The sequence below is a fragment of the Phaenicophaeus curvirostris genome, chromosome 22, assembly GCF_032191515.1.
Source record: "Phaenicophaeus curvirostris isolate KB17595 chromosome 22, BPBGC_Pcur_1.0, whole genome shotgun sequence".
In the NCBI taxonomy this organism is placed as follows: Eukaryota; Metazoa; Chordata; class Aves; order Cuculiformes; family Cuculidae; genus Phaenicophaeus; species Phaenicophaeus curvirostris.
Window position 1 is genome coordinate 4,610,315 of NC_091413.1, and position 15,121 is coordinate 4,625,435.

The 15,121-nt window shown below is 52.9% G+C and overlaps 1 protein-coding gene across 8 annotated transcripts in view; it reads right to left on the reverse strand.

Moving 5' to 3' along the window:
* Positions 1-15,121, reverse strand: part of CASZ1 (castor zinc finger 1) — a 199,532-nt gene that overhangs the window by 56,300 nt on the left and 128,111 nt on the right. For 3 of the 8 annotated variants that reach the window (XM_069874643.1, XM_069874642.1, XM_069874644.1), the window contains one exon: positions 11,351-11,510. The exons of 4 other annotated variants lie outside the window; for them this stretch is intronic. In XM_069874643.1, the coding sequence (XP_069730744.1) occupies positions 11,351-11,369 (19 nt within the window). In that variant the 5' untranslated portion in view covers positions 11,370-11,510. Of the gene's footprint in view, positions 1-2,899; positions 3,010-11,350; positions 11,511-15,121 lie in introns of those variants that run through there. One more of the 8 variants, XM_069874648.1, reaches the window with a different exon arrangement.

Below are 15,121 nucleotides of genomic sequence, written 5' to 3' on the forward strand. Positions count from 1 at the left end.
CCCAGCAGATCTCAAAAATGATCCTAAGTGGGCTTTGATCTTGTCGGCCTCTCCACTCTGAGAGCCACTAAGGCTCTGCTGCTCGCCCCGAGTGTGGAGACACAGCTCCTGGCCTCTGCCCTTCCCTTCGTCCTGCTCTGCGCTCAAGTTCTTTGAGCTTCCAAAGGGCAAGGAATGAGCCCCCTTTTCTGCACACAACTAACACAGGGGACTTACAGAATCAGCAAAAGGAGCAGAGCGGAAAGAAGAGGGAAAAGTGAGTAACCGGAGTCGGGAGCTCTGGTTCTACTCATAGAATCATAGAATAACCAGGTTGGAAGAGACCCACCAGATCATCGAGTCCAACCATACTCCCTGCGCTGCTGCTGATCTGCTCCTTCTCTCTAGGCCAATGCCATCCCGCAGGCTCCCCTCCTGCTCTTAGTCTGCTGGGTCTCTCCAGAGCATCACCCATCTGGGCAAACATTTCTTGCCCAGCTTAGGGGCCCAGAACCTTGTTTGCAATTTTAGGCGCTACCGCAATGCAAGTAACAGCAGAGGAAACGCATCATTTCATGACAGTTTGAAGCCCCAAAGCCCCTTGTGTCTTGCAGCCACTTTTCTGGTTCATCTGCCAAAGCTGGATCTTTGATGAGACATTTCCTCATGGTCCCATGAAAACCTGCTCTCCCGGCTCCAGCCTAACCCGGGGAGCAGGGTCTCACTGCGCCCTGGGAGCCTTCTGCCTTCAGAATCTTTCTTCCAGACAACATAAAGAGGATCGGCGTTTCTCATCCAGTTTCTCCTACTTGCCTTATTTATTTATTTATTATTAATTTTTTAGTCCAGTTAAAAGGTTTACCATTCAGACGAGCCTAAGTGGCCTCACTCAGCCTAAGTAACTCTATAAATCAAGCGGAACTGCTAACATCTACATCACAATCCCGCCATCAATCTCCCCACAGGTTGTGAAGAAAACGAGGGGAAAGATGCAAAAGGGAGAGCGAAGAGCAATAGCTCATCACCGCCAGGTCCCTGCGGGCTGGCTGTGGCCCTCGGAAAGCTCCCTGGGAGCCACACATGTTGTCAGGGCAACTCAATGCAAACACGGTGCCTAAGTTCACCTCTCCATAGACACAGACGCACAGTCCAGGTGGTGCACCAGGACATGGTGGGGGCAGAGAGAGGGAGGGAAGGGCTGGTGGAGAGCAAAGAGGGCTGGGAAAGTCTCTGGAGCAGGGCCAGCCAGCCCAGAAGGGAGCCCAAGCAATGGAGAAGAGGCCAAGACACGAGCCTCTTGGAAATGCTGCACAGACCTCCTTCGGCGCTGAAAGAGAGGGCAGGGGGTGCAGTGGAACACTGAGGTGGTAGAGAGGGAACCGGACTTAGCTACAGGTACCTGATGCTGGGGGAATAAAATGGCCAACAGGTCTCTTAAAGGATGCCGATTCGGAAGGGAATCGCTCCAAGTTTCATCAGTCCCATCTGGTCTCTAGCGAGTCACTTTCCAGGGAATTCAAACCCACCAAGGCAGTGGAGAGCAGCTCCCTGGCTTCAGCCGGGCTCCGTCCTCCCTCACTGAGGGCAGGGGTTAAGTGAGCCTCCTCCTAAAAGGGGGTCCCTACAAACCCTGCTGGTAGCTGGGAGGCAGCTTAAGAGCAATTTGCAATCCCTTTTAGCACTATTATGCTCAAACCCAACACAGAATGCAGACTCCTAATTAATTGCAGTGGGAAGTCAGGAGCATAAATGGGAGTTGGGAGCCTGAATGCTTGTGGCATCACCAAGAAACACGGGGCCAGATAAAGTTCATTATTGTGGTCTTTCTGGTCCTGCAAAGTAAATCAGTGTGTTAGCCCACACGAGCTAAGTGAGACCTCAGCAAGAGCTGCTTGACAGAGAGCAAACTGGAGCATCTTAACCTTCCAGCTTGTGTTAGGTCCTCACACAGCCCCGCAGCTGCCCGAGCAGGTAACGTGCTCCAGGCTAGGTGTGCACAGCGGGCACACGGATCCCTTCAAGGTGTCTGTAACCCTGCGAGGGGTTGGGAGTCTTTGCGAACCCACAGAGCAGGCACCCATCACAGGCAGCACTGGGACTTCAAGGGCTCTTTAATCCCCTTCAAACACTGTGCAACACGGTTAGGAGAAACGCTTGTCCGTTCCGTTCGTGTGGAAAACGCTCACAGTCCAGGCAGAGGAGAGCAGAGCTCGAGTGTGAAAGCCGTGGGTCGTCCCCGAGCCTGTTAACTCAGCAGTGCTGTCAGAGCAGCGTGGGAGAGAAACCCCACCGGCTGGGCTGTGCGGACACTCACCCCACGCCTCCCCGTGCTCACACCGCCACTAATTCTCTGTCTTGCCTTTTGCTGCTCTTTATTCTGGTCATTAAGGCTCATCTTCTTATCTCTCCGGGTCCTCGTGAGCCCATCCATGTGCTGGCGCGATCACTAATTGCAACGGGAACACACACGTGTACCAGAACGTGGCCGTGCAGGTGCACTATCGCCTGCAGAGGCACGGGTGGCACCAACACACGCCGTCGCACGCCCGCGTGTGCACGCAGCACACATGCCAACGCCTCTGTACCTGTGCACGGCGCCATACAGACACGCGGCGTGCCCGCACGCACCCGGCTCTGCCGGAGAGCACCCGCATCTCCACAGCCCTCCAGCAGCCACACATGCACAAGACGCACGCCGGCAGCCACCCGTGCAAGCGCAGAGCACCCTGCATGCACTCACACACACACTCACACACACAGGCGCAGGCTCGCAGCACAATCCGCGTGCTGGGAGCGGTTTATTCTGCAGTTTGGAGTGAGAAGGCGGTGGGTTCCCAGCCGGGCTCGGCAGCAGGGACAGCCACGCTCCCCATCCCACCAAAGAGCCCCTCGTTACCCCCAGCCCATCTGCACCTCACACCTTAAGGCAAAAAGAGCATCGGTGAGTGTCTCATTGGAGCTGGCGTCCCAGCGGAGTGTGTGCCGGGCAGGGGATCTCTCCCTCTCCCTCTCTCTTCCACTCGCATCTTTTCATGAACTCTATTTCTCTTTCCTTTCTGAAAACAACTGAGCTGTAAATACTGTTTAACCTTCTTCCCCCCTTCCCCCCTCCCCTCCGCACTATAAAAACACAAATATGCCATAACTCAGCTGGCTCAGCCGCCGCGCCTCCAACATGCCCTGCTCCAGGCCTCTCAGGAAGGTCATAACAAACGACTTTCCGATTCAGTGCTCCTGAAATAATTTTGTGTATTAAAACCTGAATCTGCACTTTCTGGACCGAAAGCCTCTCTTAATTATGGCAAGCGTCCTTGGGATGGACAGTGATCCTTCACTACAGCACCGCTAACCAACCGGAGAGGCAGGCGGCTCTGGCTCCCCACCACCTCCTCCTCCTCCCGCGCCCCCTCCCACCCCCGGCCCCCCTTGCTCCCGCGCCCCCCCCGCCTTCCCTTTGCCCAATCTGTTTTCAAAGTGTGTCTGTCCTTTATTAAATTGTTTTCTTTTCCACATTATCAGTTGCCATGGAGACCTCATCTCTCGGATTATTTGAATTTCATTATATCTATTGATTTGGGAGCATTTCATCTTTTTTATTGTTTTTCTGTCAATTTTCAAAACGAATAACCATCTAATTTGCGTCAGTGCTGATTATGTTTGTCCCTCAATAGAGGTCGGCAGCTGCGTCGGGGAAACAAATCAATGGGAAACCATCATAAACCTCCCCAGTACAATCTCCAGGATATGTGGGTGACATTCCACGCCTGCGAGAAACACTCATCATATCCAAACTTCTTTCTTTCTTTTCTTTTTTCTTCTCCCCTCTTTCCCTTTCTCTTTATCCCCCCTCCTAGCTCGCCCCGCTGCCCGACGGCTCCCATTTAAAATCATATTTATTTTACACACGCACAATTTTGGGCGCTCGGCATCTTCAGACAGGGAGGGGACAAGGGTGAGAAGAGGGGGGAAGGAACCTTTCTTTTTTTTGGTAAGAAAGAAGTGAAGAATAGGATGATGAAGGGAAGAAAAAGAGGAAAAGTGGATCAGGATCGCAAATTGCTTACTATGTTTTTTTTTTAAATAATTTATGCAATTTTAAGCATTTATGTATAAATTTTTTAATAAGCCACCCTGGAGCAAAATAGCCATTAACATCCCGACGTCCTTCTGTCCAATGGGCTCGTGTGCAGGATCAATTTCCGAGAGTACTTTCCTTTTTTTTTATGACATGATAAAATGCTTTTAAAGCAACTTACACAAATATGGAAATTTTTTTTCCCCTCCTCTTTTTTTTTTATTTTTTTTTTTATAACAGCCTCCACTTATTCACCAGGGAGAGTGAGGGAGCGGGAGCGTGTGCGTGTGTGTGTGCCGGGGAGGGCAGTTGGCAGAAGGATAGACCCAGCCCTAACTGGAACGGACCTGCCTGTCCTTCTAACAAGGGCATAAACTTTCATTAGCGATGCACACAGTCAAAGGCAATTTAGGGAAACGCGCTGTACAGAAAAGGAAAACCTCAGCGTTTTTTATACAGCGGCTCCTTGGCTCCGTCCAGGGGGTTCTATCCTTGAGCTCAGCTTGCGCTCTCCAGCCAAAGTGACCCCACCGGCCAGCAGGGAGGTGGGAGCGGGGCTGCTCTCGGGGACACCGGTGCCAACCCCGGTCCCACCAGCACCCTGCACGCCCCACCAGAGCAGCCGCTCAGTATTAATGTCCTGCTGGAAGCCACCAGTCCTATAAGAGGCCCAGAGGTATCTGTTGCTCTGCAGTCGCCCCTCTGACAGGCTGGTCCTCCCCAAAGGTCCCCGTTTTGGGTTTCCGCACACGGACAGGTCACTCTCAAGGGGCACTGAGCAGCTCTGAGCCGGCTCTGCCCGCACCAGGCAGCTGTGGCGCTGCCGCTCCTGCTTCCGCAGGGCACACGGGACGGTTATTTTCGCAGCTGGGACATGTTCAGCCTCACACAGGAACCTGGAAAATGCCATTCCCAAAGGGACGGCTCCTGCCACTGGCACAGCTCTGCGGAGCAGGGCCCCGCGCGCGCCAGGCTGGAGCGAGAGCAGGACAAGACGAGGGGCTCGGCGGGGTCCAAGAGCCACAACCACACATTGGAAACGAAACAAAACTACTTATCTGGACTGCAGGTCCCTCAACCCTCTGTCTTTGGGGCTGACGATCACACACCCCCAGCCAGATACGCATTATACGTGCCCCAGCGTGGGAAGTCCCCGTGCACGTTCCTATTATTTCTTTCAACCCTGACACTGTTTTTTCTACTGGAGCAGATTTCTTTACCTGTTTGTATAACACACTTCCAGGGATAACACAGACCTATGAATTTAATCCTACTGACAGCAGGTTCGCGTGTTACCGGTACCTGACACAGCTCCCAGCCGTGCTCACCCCAGCGTCTTGGGGCTGTAACCAACCCTGCCCCGTGTGTGGTGTTTGTGGGCATCTGAACGAAAGCAGAGGTGAAAAAAAATGAAATATTTAAAAAAAAAAAAAATATTCAAGGGGCAGCCAATGCTCAGCTGGAAAAACACAAAGTGCCGAGAACAGCAAACCCAATCAATAACAATCACAACCCCAGCAGCGGGTGAGGAAAGCGTGAACCGTTTTGTCCTGCTCCCTGCATGCTTGCCCACTTGGGAAAACACAGTCCCCCGGAGGCCCAGGGTTTCATCCCCACCTTTCCACCCTACATTTGCCCTCACCAAAGAGCTTTACGGAGTGCAATTCCCCCCTGGATCCTGTTTTGGTCAGAAACTCAGCAAGGAAGAGAGGGCATCCCTGCACAGAGGAAGGGGACTCCTGGCAATGAGCTGATCCTGATGCTATGAAAGGTTCTGCTTCCAGCGAAGCTCTCCTTCCACGCTGCACCCCAACCTCCCCTCCCCAGCTTTGCCCTTTGCGTCCCCAGTTCCCTCACCAGTTGCAGCCTCAGCCTTAGCGTGCTCTCCCTCTCCCCTCTTCTTTCCTCAAGTTCCCAACATCATCAAGGCTTCTCTTCCCCAACACCTTCCCTGGAGGGGTTTAAGAGACGGGTGGATGAGGTGCTGAGGGACATGGTTTAGTGATTGATGGGAATGGTTGGACTTGATGATCCAGTGGGTCCTTTCCAACCTAGTGATTCCATGATTTCCTGCCCAATCCCTTGTGCCCCACTCTGCCCTCCAAGCCTCTCTTCCCACCTTTCCTGTGGTTCTGCCACCCACAGCGGGCAGAGAAACCCACGCCCGCAGGGACCAGGGACCAACTACAGGAGAGGGCAAGGGGAAACCTGTCAGGGAAGAGGTGGGAGCTCTCCTTCTCCAGCTCTCCTGTCACTCCTCACCCAGACAGCATAGATTTGGGGAATTTGACTGTAGGAGCAGAGAAGTCAGCAGGAGCTGGAGGTTTTCAGATGATCTACATCACTCTATATGGTCTTGTCTATAGTGACTGCTAAACAGAGCCCAATCAAACCTGGAGGTGACTTCAGTGCTGTGAGGCAGGGACATCAGCCACTGCACCCTCCGCTACCTCAAAGCAATACAGATGTCAACAGTCACAATCCAAAACCATGGAGTCATGGAATGGTTTGGGTTGGAAGGGACCTCAAAGACCATCCAGTCCCACCCCTGCCATGGGCAGGGACACCTCCCACTGGATCAGGGGCTCCAAGCCCCATCCAACCTGGCCTTGGACACCTCCAGGGATGGGGCAGCCACCCCTGCTCTGGGCAACCTGGGCCAGGGCCTCCCCACCCTCACAGGAGAACATTTTTCCCTAAGATCTCATCTCAATCTCCCCTCTTTCAGCCTAAAACCATTCCCCTCATCCTCTCCCCACACTCCTTGACCAAGAGCCCCTCCAAGAGCACGGGCCAGGTCAGGTTCTCTCTTTCCCTTCCCCGCTCTCAGGTGTCCATAAAGGTTCCTCCTTTGGAGGGGTGACCAGTCAAAGCAAGGCAGTGTTTTCCAGGTTCAAGGTCCATTTTTCCATGGGATGTCAGGCTCTCTTATCTATGGCACACCAGCATCTGCTTCCGCATAGCTACTTAAAAACTTCAACAGTGAAAGAAGCTCCAAAGAGAAGGGGAAAGTCTCTTGTGTGGGTCAGAATAATTAGACTGAGCACAAATTGGCTTTAGGCATCTGCTGCTGCCTCTGAGCAAAATCAAGGCACGCTGCTTCCATCAGCATCTCTGCACTGTTTGCCTCACCCCGCAGAACAGGGGGGACCGCGTACGGCCTCGCATCGGGCATCTCTGGGAACAAGATCTTCTTCAACAGAAGCCATAAAAAAGCCTCCTCGTCCAGCTATCATTAAAGCCAAGAGAAAAGAGGCCAGACAGAGAGATTGAGATGAGCCATTTCCCCAACAAACTCGCTTCCCTTTTTCATTCGCTCCTTTCTTTTTTTTCCCCCTTTAACTGTCATTAAAATAACAAGTTTCTGTTACAGTCTAAACATTCCCACATTGTATAAAGGGTTATGTTACACCAGAGTCACTGCCGGGCCCAGTGTTTGCACAGAAACCTCACTGCAGGTCCCCGCTCCTGACGAAGTGACTTATTAAAGTTTAAACAGTAATTAACAGAACAATAAAAATAAAGGGATGTTTGGGGAGTCGTAGTGCACACAGGGTTTTTGGCAGTGCCAGCACTTTTCAGTGCCCTGCGCTGGCAGAAAAAACTGCTGCAAAACCAGTGGGAGAGATGGAGCACGCGGAGCCAGGAAGGGGCCGCGGCGAGGGCGAGGCGCGATCCCAGCCCCAGTGTGAGGGTGTGCAGAGCACAGCGGGACACGAGGGAAGGGGAGGGCATGGGGCACCGGGGAAAGGATGCTAAAGAGTCGCTTGGGAGGAGGCTGAGGTGGATTCGGCCCTCGCTACCAGCCCTGTTGTGCGAGGACGTGCCAGGTAGCACCGAGAGCCTCCGCTGCCCAGTCTCTGGCTTTGCTGAGACAGCCCGGACAAAGGGACACATCCCACTGGATCAAGGTGCTCAAAGCCCCATCCAACCTGGCCTTGAAGTCCTTCAGGTTGTTCAAGGTGGGGCAGCCACCTGGGCCAGGGCCTCCCCACCCTCCCAAATCTTGCAACAGGGAGAGCTTTTACAAGAGACCCCAGGAGGAGCTTCCTTTCTTAGAAGCTTTAAAACCAGACAGGAGAAGACATCTTGTAGGGACCAACCCTGCCCTAGCCCCATGCAGGTGCAGCGAGCTCCGAGCTGCAAATCCAAGAGTGTGTGAGTAATTCTGGGGTCGTTCCCTCCCAAACCGCACTCAGATCCATGACCACAGGGGCAAACGCTAGAGCCCAACTCCCTATGCAGGACCACAACCCCATCTCTCCCACCAGAGCAGAACTCCTCCAGCCTACATGGAATCAGTGAACCAGGGCTCTCTTTATGGGAGCAAACCTGCTTTTCCTCTGTTTTGCTCCCATCTCGGCTGCCTGACTTTCCCAGGATGAGCTCTAGGGCATGTGGGTAGAGTTTAAGGCTAAATTGTCAGCCCTCCCCTTACCCAACACACAGCAAGGCAGAAAGATCTCACTTGAAGGTATTTTTGGTGCCTATTGTAACTATTCTCGAATGTTTGCCTCAGTAGCTTGCGGTGCAAGCTGGCTCTGGCGCTGATGTGTGACTCAGTACACACAGCATTGTGCAGCCCCATGTTTGCTAAATCTCTTCCAGTACAACTGCTCAGTTTGCAAATAAAACGACAGCTCCGTAAGGGTGTATCTGCCGTGCGGAGGGAACTCGGGGAGTGTCGCCTCAGCCCTTTCCCAGGCCTGGGGCTCTGCACCCTGGGCTGGCTGGGGGCAGTCCCAGTATCACACCAGTAAGAGCTGCTCAAGTGAGGATGCTCAGCCCCAGCGTGGCTGTTCACACCTCCAGGTTAACCTGCCCGCTCAGAGCCATGCACTGGGCCTGTAAACTCATTCTGCAATAAAAGCACATGCTCCAAATGCACAGGCTTGGCTTTAGAGCACTCCATGAAGTTGATTCCTCCTCCTTAGCTCACTCGCTAGTAAGGAGGACTCTGCCTTTTGCTTTCTCAATGGTGAACTAACCAGCCTGTTTCTGCAGCAGCTTCACTGGCACCGCAGGGAAAAGATGCACCTCAAGCTCCTCAAACTCAACAAGTCTCATTTTACTTCCAACAGCTCCAACTCAACACTATCACTTACCAACAAACATCCACCAACGTGAAAAAAGGCATGAATACTGACAAAGGATCATGATACTCCTCTACTCCCACCCTCCTGCCAACAATTGCTGCCAAATCCCTGCAAGGATCATAGAATCACAACATGGTTTGGGTTGGAAGGGACCTTAAAAGCTCATCCGGTTCCACCCCCTGGCCATGGGCAGGGACACCTCCCACTGGACGAGGGTGCTGAGCAACCTATTTCCCAGCCTTTGCTCTCTCCCTCTCCTTTGCAGGGAGGGGACATGGTCGTCAAGTCCACTGTAGTCTGGAGTAAATAGCAGAGATGGCCACGATCTCCTCTGTGGTCTGCGAAAGGAGAGAGCCCAACTCCAAGAACCGAAGGAAAGTGTTAAAAACGTGACTTCCCAGGCAATTCCCAATGGTGATTTTTAATAAGCTGTTTTCTAGGCACCAGGGGAGCGAGGGACATGGGAGAATCGGATGTTATGAATCTGAATTCATCCCAGGTTCCAAAGGTGCTGGTTTAATAAGCCACGGGGCGAGCCTGCACTAGCAGCGACAGCCCTGCAAACGAGTGCCAGAGCGGGCGGCTGGCATATCAGGGTTCGGAATTAATGAAACCAAGACCTTGGTAACCTCAGAGATTTTGCTGCATTCTGGTGTAAATTGATAAACTTGCACGGTGCTTCAGGGAGGATGTGGATGGAAGGAAGGGGGAAGGGAGAGAGTGGGGCATACTGTGGTCCTTTTCCCTTACACCAGTGTTTAACTGGGCCCCAGAGAGGAGCTGCAGTTGTGACACATGGCTCGCCAAGCCTCCCTTGCTGGGGTGAGCATCCTGCAGGATGTCTTCACCACAGCCTGTCCTGAATCCTCATGGAATTCATCCCTTGGGACCCACTGCTGGGGAGGTGGATGGGATGACCAACGGCATCAAACACAGTCTAGTTTGGCATTAACACTCTGCCCGCATAAACCTAAACCTCCTACTGCAACTTTCTGATTTTCTTGGTGATTTTTCTGCCTCCGTGACAAATTCAGAGTAAGCAGCTTGTTCGGCCTTGCCCTTGGAGACAGCATCTACAGAAAGTCCCCAAATCCGCTGCAACTCAGGCAGGGCAGCCTCTGCCTGAAACCTCCTGATCAGCTGAGCCGCTGGCTCTGACTTTTTTTCCCCTTCGCTGCCCCAAGCCAGCTGGATGCACAGGAACAGCGGCCAGGATTCAGTGCTGGAGGAAGATGCTGTGTGAGAGTCAGCAGCTCCACGGCCTGAACAGCCTCCCCAGGAACAGCAGATAGAAGTGCCACTGCCACGTCCCACCCCTGGAGATCTCTGCACGTCCCCAAGGTTTCTCTGACCTGACATGAACTGAGCCACCACTTTGGTTTCTGAAGGATTTTTCTGCCCCACAGGCTGCAGACGAAAGGCTGAGAGTGTTGGGGTTGTTCAGCCTGGAGAAGAGAAGGCTCTGGGGAGACCCTAGAGCCACCTTCCAGTACCTGAAAGGAGCTACAAGAAAGCTGCGGAGAGGCTCTTGATCAGGGAGCGCATGGGAATGGTTTTAAGCTGAAAGTGGGGAGATTGAGATGAGATCTTAGGAAGAAATGTTTTCCTGTGAGAGTGGGAAGGCCCTGGCCCAGGCTGCCCCATCCCTGGAGGTGTTCAAGACATGGCTGGCTGGGGCTTGGAGCCCCTGATCCAGTGGGGGGTGTCCCTGCCCATGGCAGGGGGTGGAACTGGATGGGCTTTAAGGTCCCTTTCAACCCAAACCATTGTATGATTCTGTGATCTCCACTCCTGCCCATAAGCAAGCAAAATCAATGTGAAATATCCCAGACACTTTCAGCCCTGTGCCTCAGCTCTCCTCTTCCAGACCCGCTAGTCTACATTCCTCTCTGACTGCTCTTATGCTGAAGTCACTCTGCTAAGCTCAGAAGAACGATTCTCCCAGCGGACACCACGTCAGTGACAGAAATGAGCTTATGGCTTTCCACTGCCACCCTCATCAAATTGAGAGAAAAAGACACACCACCCAAATCAGAACTTTTCATCCCATCCACCCAGCTACAGCCTGTGTTCCAGCTGCTGCCTGTGCTGGAGTCAGGGTCTCCAGCGAGAGCGGTGGTGCTTGAGAGGGGAGATGCATCGAACAGGTACAGGCAGGTACAAACAGAACAACAGAAAGTGCTCCCAGGTCAGCACTCACGTGCATTTTCCTCGGCCATGTCTGAGGAGACTTGGAGTCAGAACAGAGCACAGCTTTGCACGGGGCTCTCAAACATTCTCACAATGTAGAAAGGACTGTCCTGGGCACTTCCTTCTCCAACACGGCGTTCAGGATGCTCTACAGCAATGCCAGTCACTGCCTGTAGGGAATGTTATATTAGAAAATTATCTACTGCACTCTTAATCATCTGGTCTTGCACTCTACAGAAGGGAACAGGAGGAGCCGGCACGCTATGACCCTTCTTCCAGACACCACTGACTTCAGATACCATTATCAGTGGTGGCCTAGTCCATGTCCCAGAACTCACACTCTCTTTCAGACATGAAGTTATTTAGACTATTCTTGATACTATGTCCTGTTATGTTTGCAATTCACACAGAAGATCAACAGTGCCACATCGTGCAATCCCCGTATTTCATGAAACACAGAGGAGACGCAGTTCTTGGTCTTCACCTAACTCTGCTTCTGTGAGGCTTATGGGAAGCCAACACTTCACAGCAGACCTGTCCCAGAAGGGAAGGGTTTAGAATCACAGAACCATTAAGGTTGGAACAGACCTCTACGATCATCAGGTCCAACCGTGCGCCCAACCCCACTGTGCTGATACTGTCCAAGACACTAATCCACATGTAACTGAGATACGATATGGGAACCAGCACTCTCAAATCGGGTCTTACCTCCTTTTTTCAGAAAGGACTTTTAAACAAAGGAAAAAAATCTGCCAGCACGCTAAGCATTCGGCGCTATCTTCAATCAGGGAAGCCTAATTATACCCATTATACTGATGAGGAAGCACTGGCACAAAGCTACGCATTCGCACGGCTATAGATACAAAACGAATCAGTGGCAAAGCTGGAAATAAACCTGGGAATTGTGGTGATGAGCTCATCACCCACCTCAGCACAGCCACAGCCATGGACTAGGCCATGTCCTGCCCGTGTCCAGGAGGTTATGGAGCTGGTGAGGTGCCCTCCACACATACGCTGAACACAGTATGAGTTTCAGTCCCAGTGCTGAGATGGCTAGGGGTGCTCTGGAACGCCTGGACTGGTACATCAGCCGGTCCATGCAGCATGCAGACAAGCCATTCAGCCCACGATACTGGTGACTGGCTGGTGGCTGTGGACACCCAATAGCCAGAGCACCACATCTGAGCCACCAGGACACCCTGCAACCACACAGACCGCGGCAGGGATGAATCATCTGCTCCTCCTCCTGAAGCAGCTTGATCAACCCCCCTGCATCCTTGCAGCAAGGTCCAGTCTGGTCTGTCCGTGTATTCATGATCCCCTAGCATGTAAAGCCCAGCGACAGGATGTGACAGGACAAGGGGGAATGAGTATAAACTGGAGAGGGGCAGATTTAGACTAGACATAAGGAAGAATTTCTTCCCTGTGAGAGTGGGGAGGCACTGAAACAGGTTGCCCAGGGACGTTGTGGCTGCCCCATCCCTGGAGGTGTTCCAGGGCACGTTGGATGGGGCTTGGAGTCCCTGATCCAGTGGGAGGTGTCCCTGCCCATGGCAGGGGTGGGACTGGATGAGCTTTAAGGTCCCTTGCAACCCAAACTATTCTATGATTCTACGATTTTCCTTGGCACCAGGGGCCAGCACCTGCCCTGTGCTCTCACTGCCAGGTGCTGGGAGTGCGGGTCTAAGAAAGGCTGAAGAATCCCTTGGGATTGAGCGTCATTACATAAACAATACAATAGGATCACGGGCTCTAATTGTAAAAGCGCCTGAGGTCTTGGCACCGGAGCCTGGCTCAGCAAAGGCCTCCGAGCAGAGACCCAAACAAAACAAACAAAAGCCCCAACTCTGTCAGCACTTAATGAACAATAATAAATAATAAATAATAACTGTAAGAGCCGACCTAGCAAGGCAGATGTGAGGCACAAGGCAACCCCGAGGAAACGCTGACCCCTCGGCAGTCGCCCTCCCTCCCCGCTTCCCGGCGCACTGAGCTCGGGCACTGCAGGGTGAGGTCTGGAGCAGGGAACACGGGTCAGGATAAGGTAGAAGAGCTGCAGCTCTCCTGTGTCCCTGGACCAGGACCTTCACTTGCTCTAGGAGCACACACCAAGTCCTGCTTAGCTCTTTCTTACTGCAGGGTCTCTCTTTAAGTGTTAAAGGCAAAAAGAAGCAGATGGAGCTGTCGAAGGGAATCCAGGTAGGTGCAAGTTCAGAGAAGCCCCTCTCCAGCATCATCACTGTCTTGACCAGAGTCTCCCACCTGTGCTGTGCAAGCCGAGCCCCTGGCAGGACACTGGGAGAGCTGCTTGGCAGGGACACGGGATAAAACAAAGGGCCTAATTTAAGTATTTTTATAACTCGGTACTTGTGACAGTGGGTTTAGCAGTTGCCAGCCATCTGGAATAAAGAATTACAGCCACCTCCCCTAATCCTATATTGCCTAAACCCTAAAGCTGGTTATGGTGCAAGGATGAGGCAGCAGGTTGGGAGGAGGCAGCGATGGGGAGGTGGGGGCAGCGAAGGGAATGCAGGACAATTCTCGAACTTATTTCTTTTTCTTGCGAGGTTCTGGGTGGTCCCGGATGTGTCAGAAGTCTTTTTGCTAGGAATTAAGAGAAGACAGGATGAAGGAAAAAGGGGGGAGAAGGGAGACAAGGAGTCCTCCATGACCACACAGTCGCATGCACCACACACACACACTCTCTCACACGCACACAGAGGCTTACTGGTCCGCGCAGGGCTGTCAGGTAAATTAGATCTGAAAGCTGACAATTTCTGACCATATTTCCTTGATTATTTCAAACAAATGCACACCAGCCGCTGTAAGGAGATTAAAGTGACATAAACGTCCCGAGTGGGAGGAGGGAGGGCAGAGAATTCAGGTCACCCCCATCCGTCCCCCATTTGACAGCCGCTATATCGCTATCCAATCCAATAAAAAAATCCCCCCCTTTTGCTTTAATTAATTTTACAGCTAGCTTGCTTAATTACTTTCAATCAAAATCCTCCTGCCATCGCAAAATTAGAGATGGTTGAGCTCCATTAGCCTAAATTCTTCATTTCCATATAGAAAGAGGCTCCCTCGGTAGAGCCAACAGGGCGCCCTCCTATTCAAGCTGCCATCAGACAGATGCCTGTCCCTCTGTCTGTCTTCAGTTCCTCGGGAGAAGGCGGGGGAGAAGTCAGTCTTGTTCCCACCAACCCCCTTCACAAAGCATCTCCAGAGCCCCGGACCGGGGAGGCCTCTCTGCTCACAGCAAAGACCGCGAGAGGTGAGAAGGACAGCCTGCCCTCCCAGCCTGTTCCTCGCCAGGGCTGCCCAGGGAGCTGGGATGGCACACGGGCTCTGCTGGGTGTTGTCCTGCACCTGCCAGGGGATGGGATCTGGAAGGGACACCTCACCCGCTGGACCGAGCGCGGCTGCTGTCAGCCCACGCGGGCATCGCTAACCCCAGCCGGTCTCCGGCGGACACAGGGGAAGGACACGGAGGGGACATGGGGGCAGATCATTTTACACCTGCCTGCTGTGGGGTTTGGTACCTTCCCCCGGAGCATCTGGCACTAGCTGCTGTCAGAAACACGACCCCACGGACCACAAAGCTGCGACATTCCTGTAGGCACCATTAGCGCCTCCCTCCTGCGAACACCACTGTCCCGTTTTGGGCCAACCCTTGAGCAGTCCCAACTGGTCCCACGTCCGTGAAACCTCAGAAGTGCAGGGAGCGACAGCAATAAAACCATACAGAGCTGGAAAGGAGACAAGAACCCCAAGCAAGTGG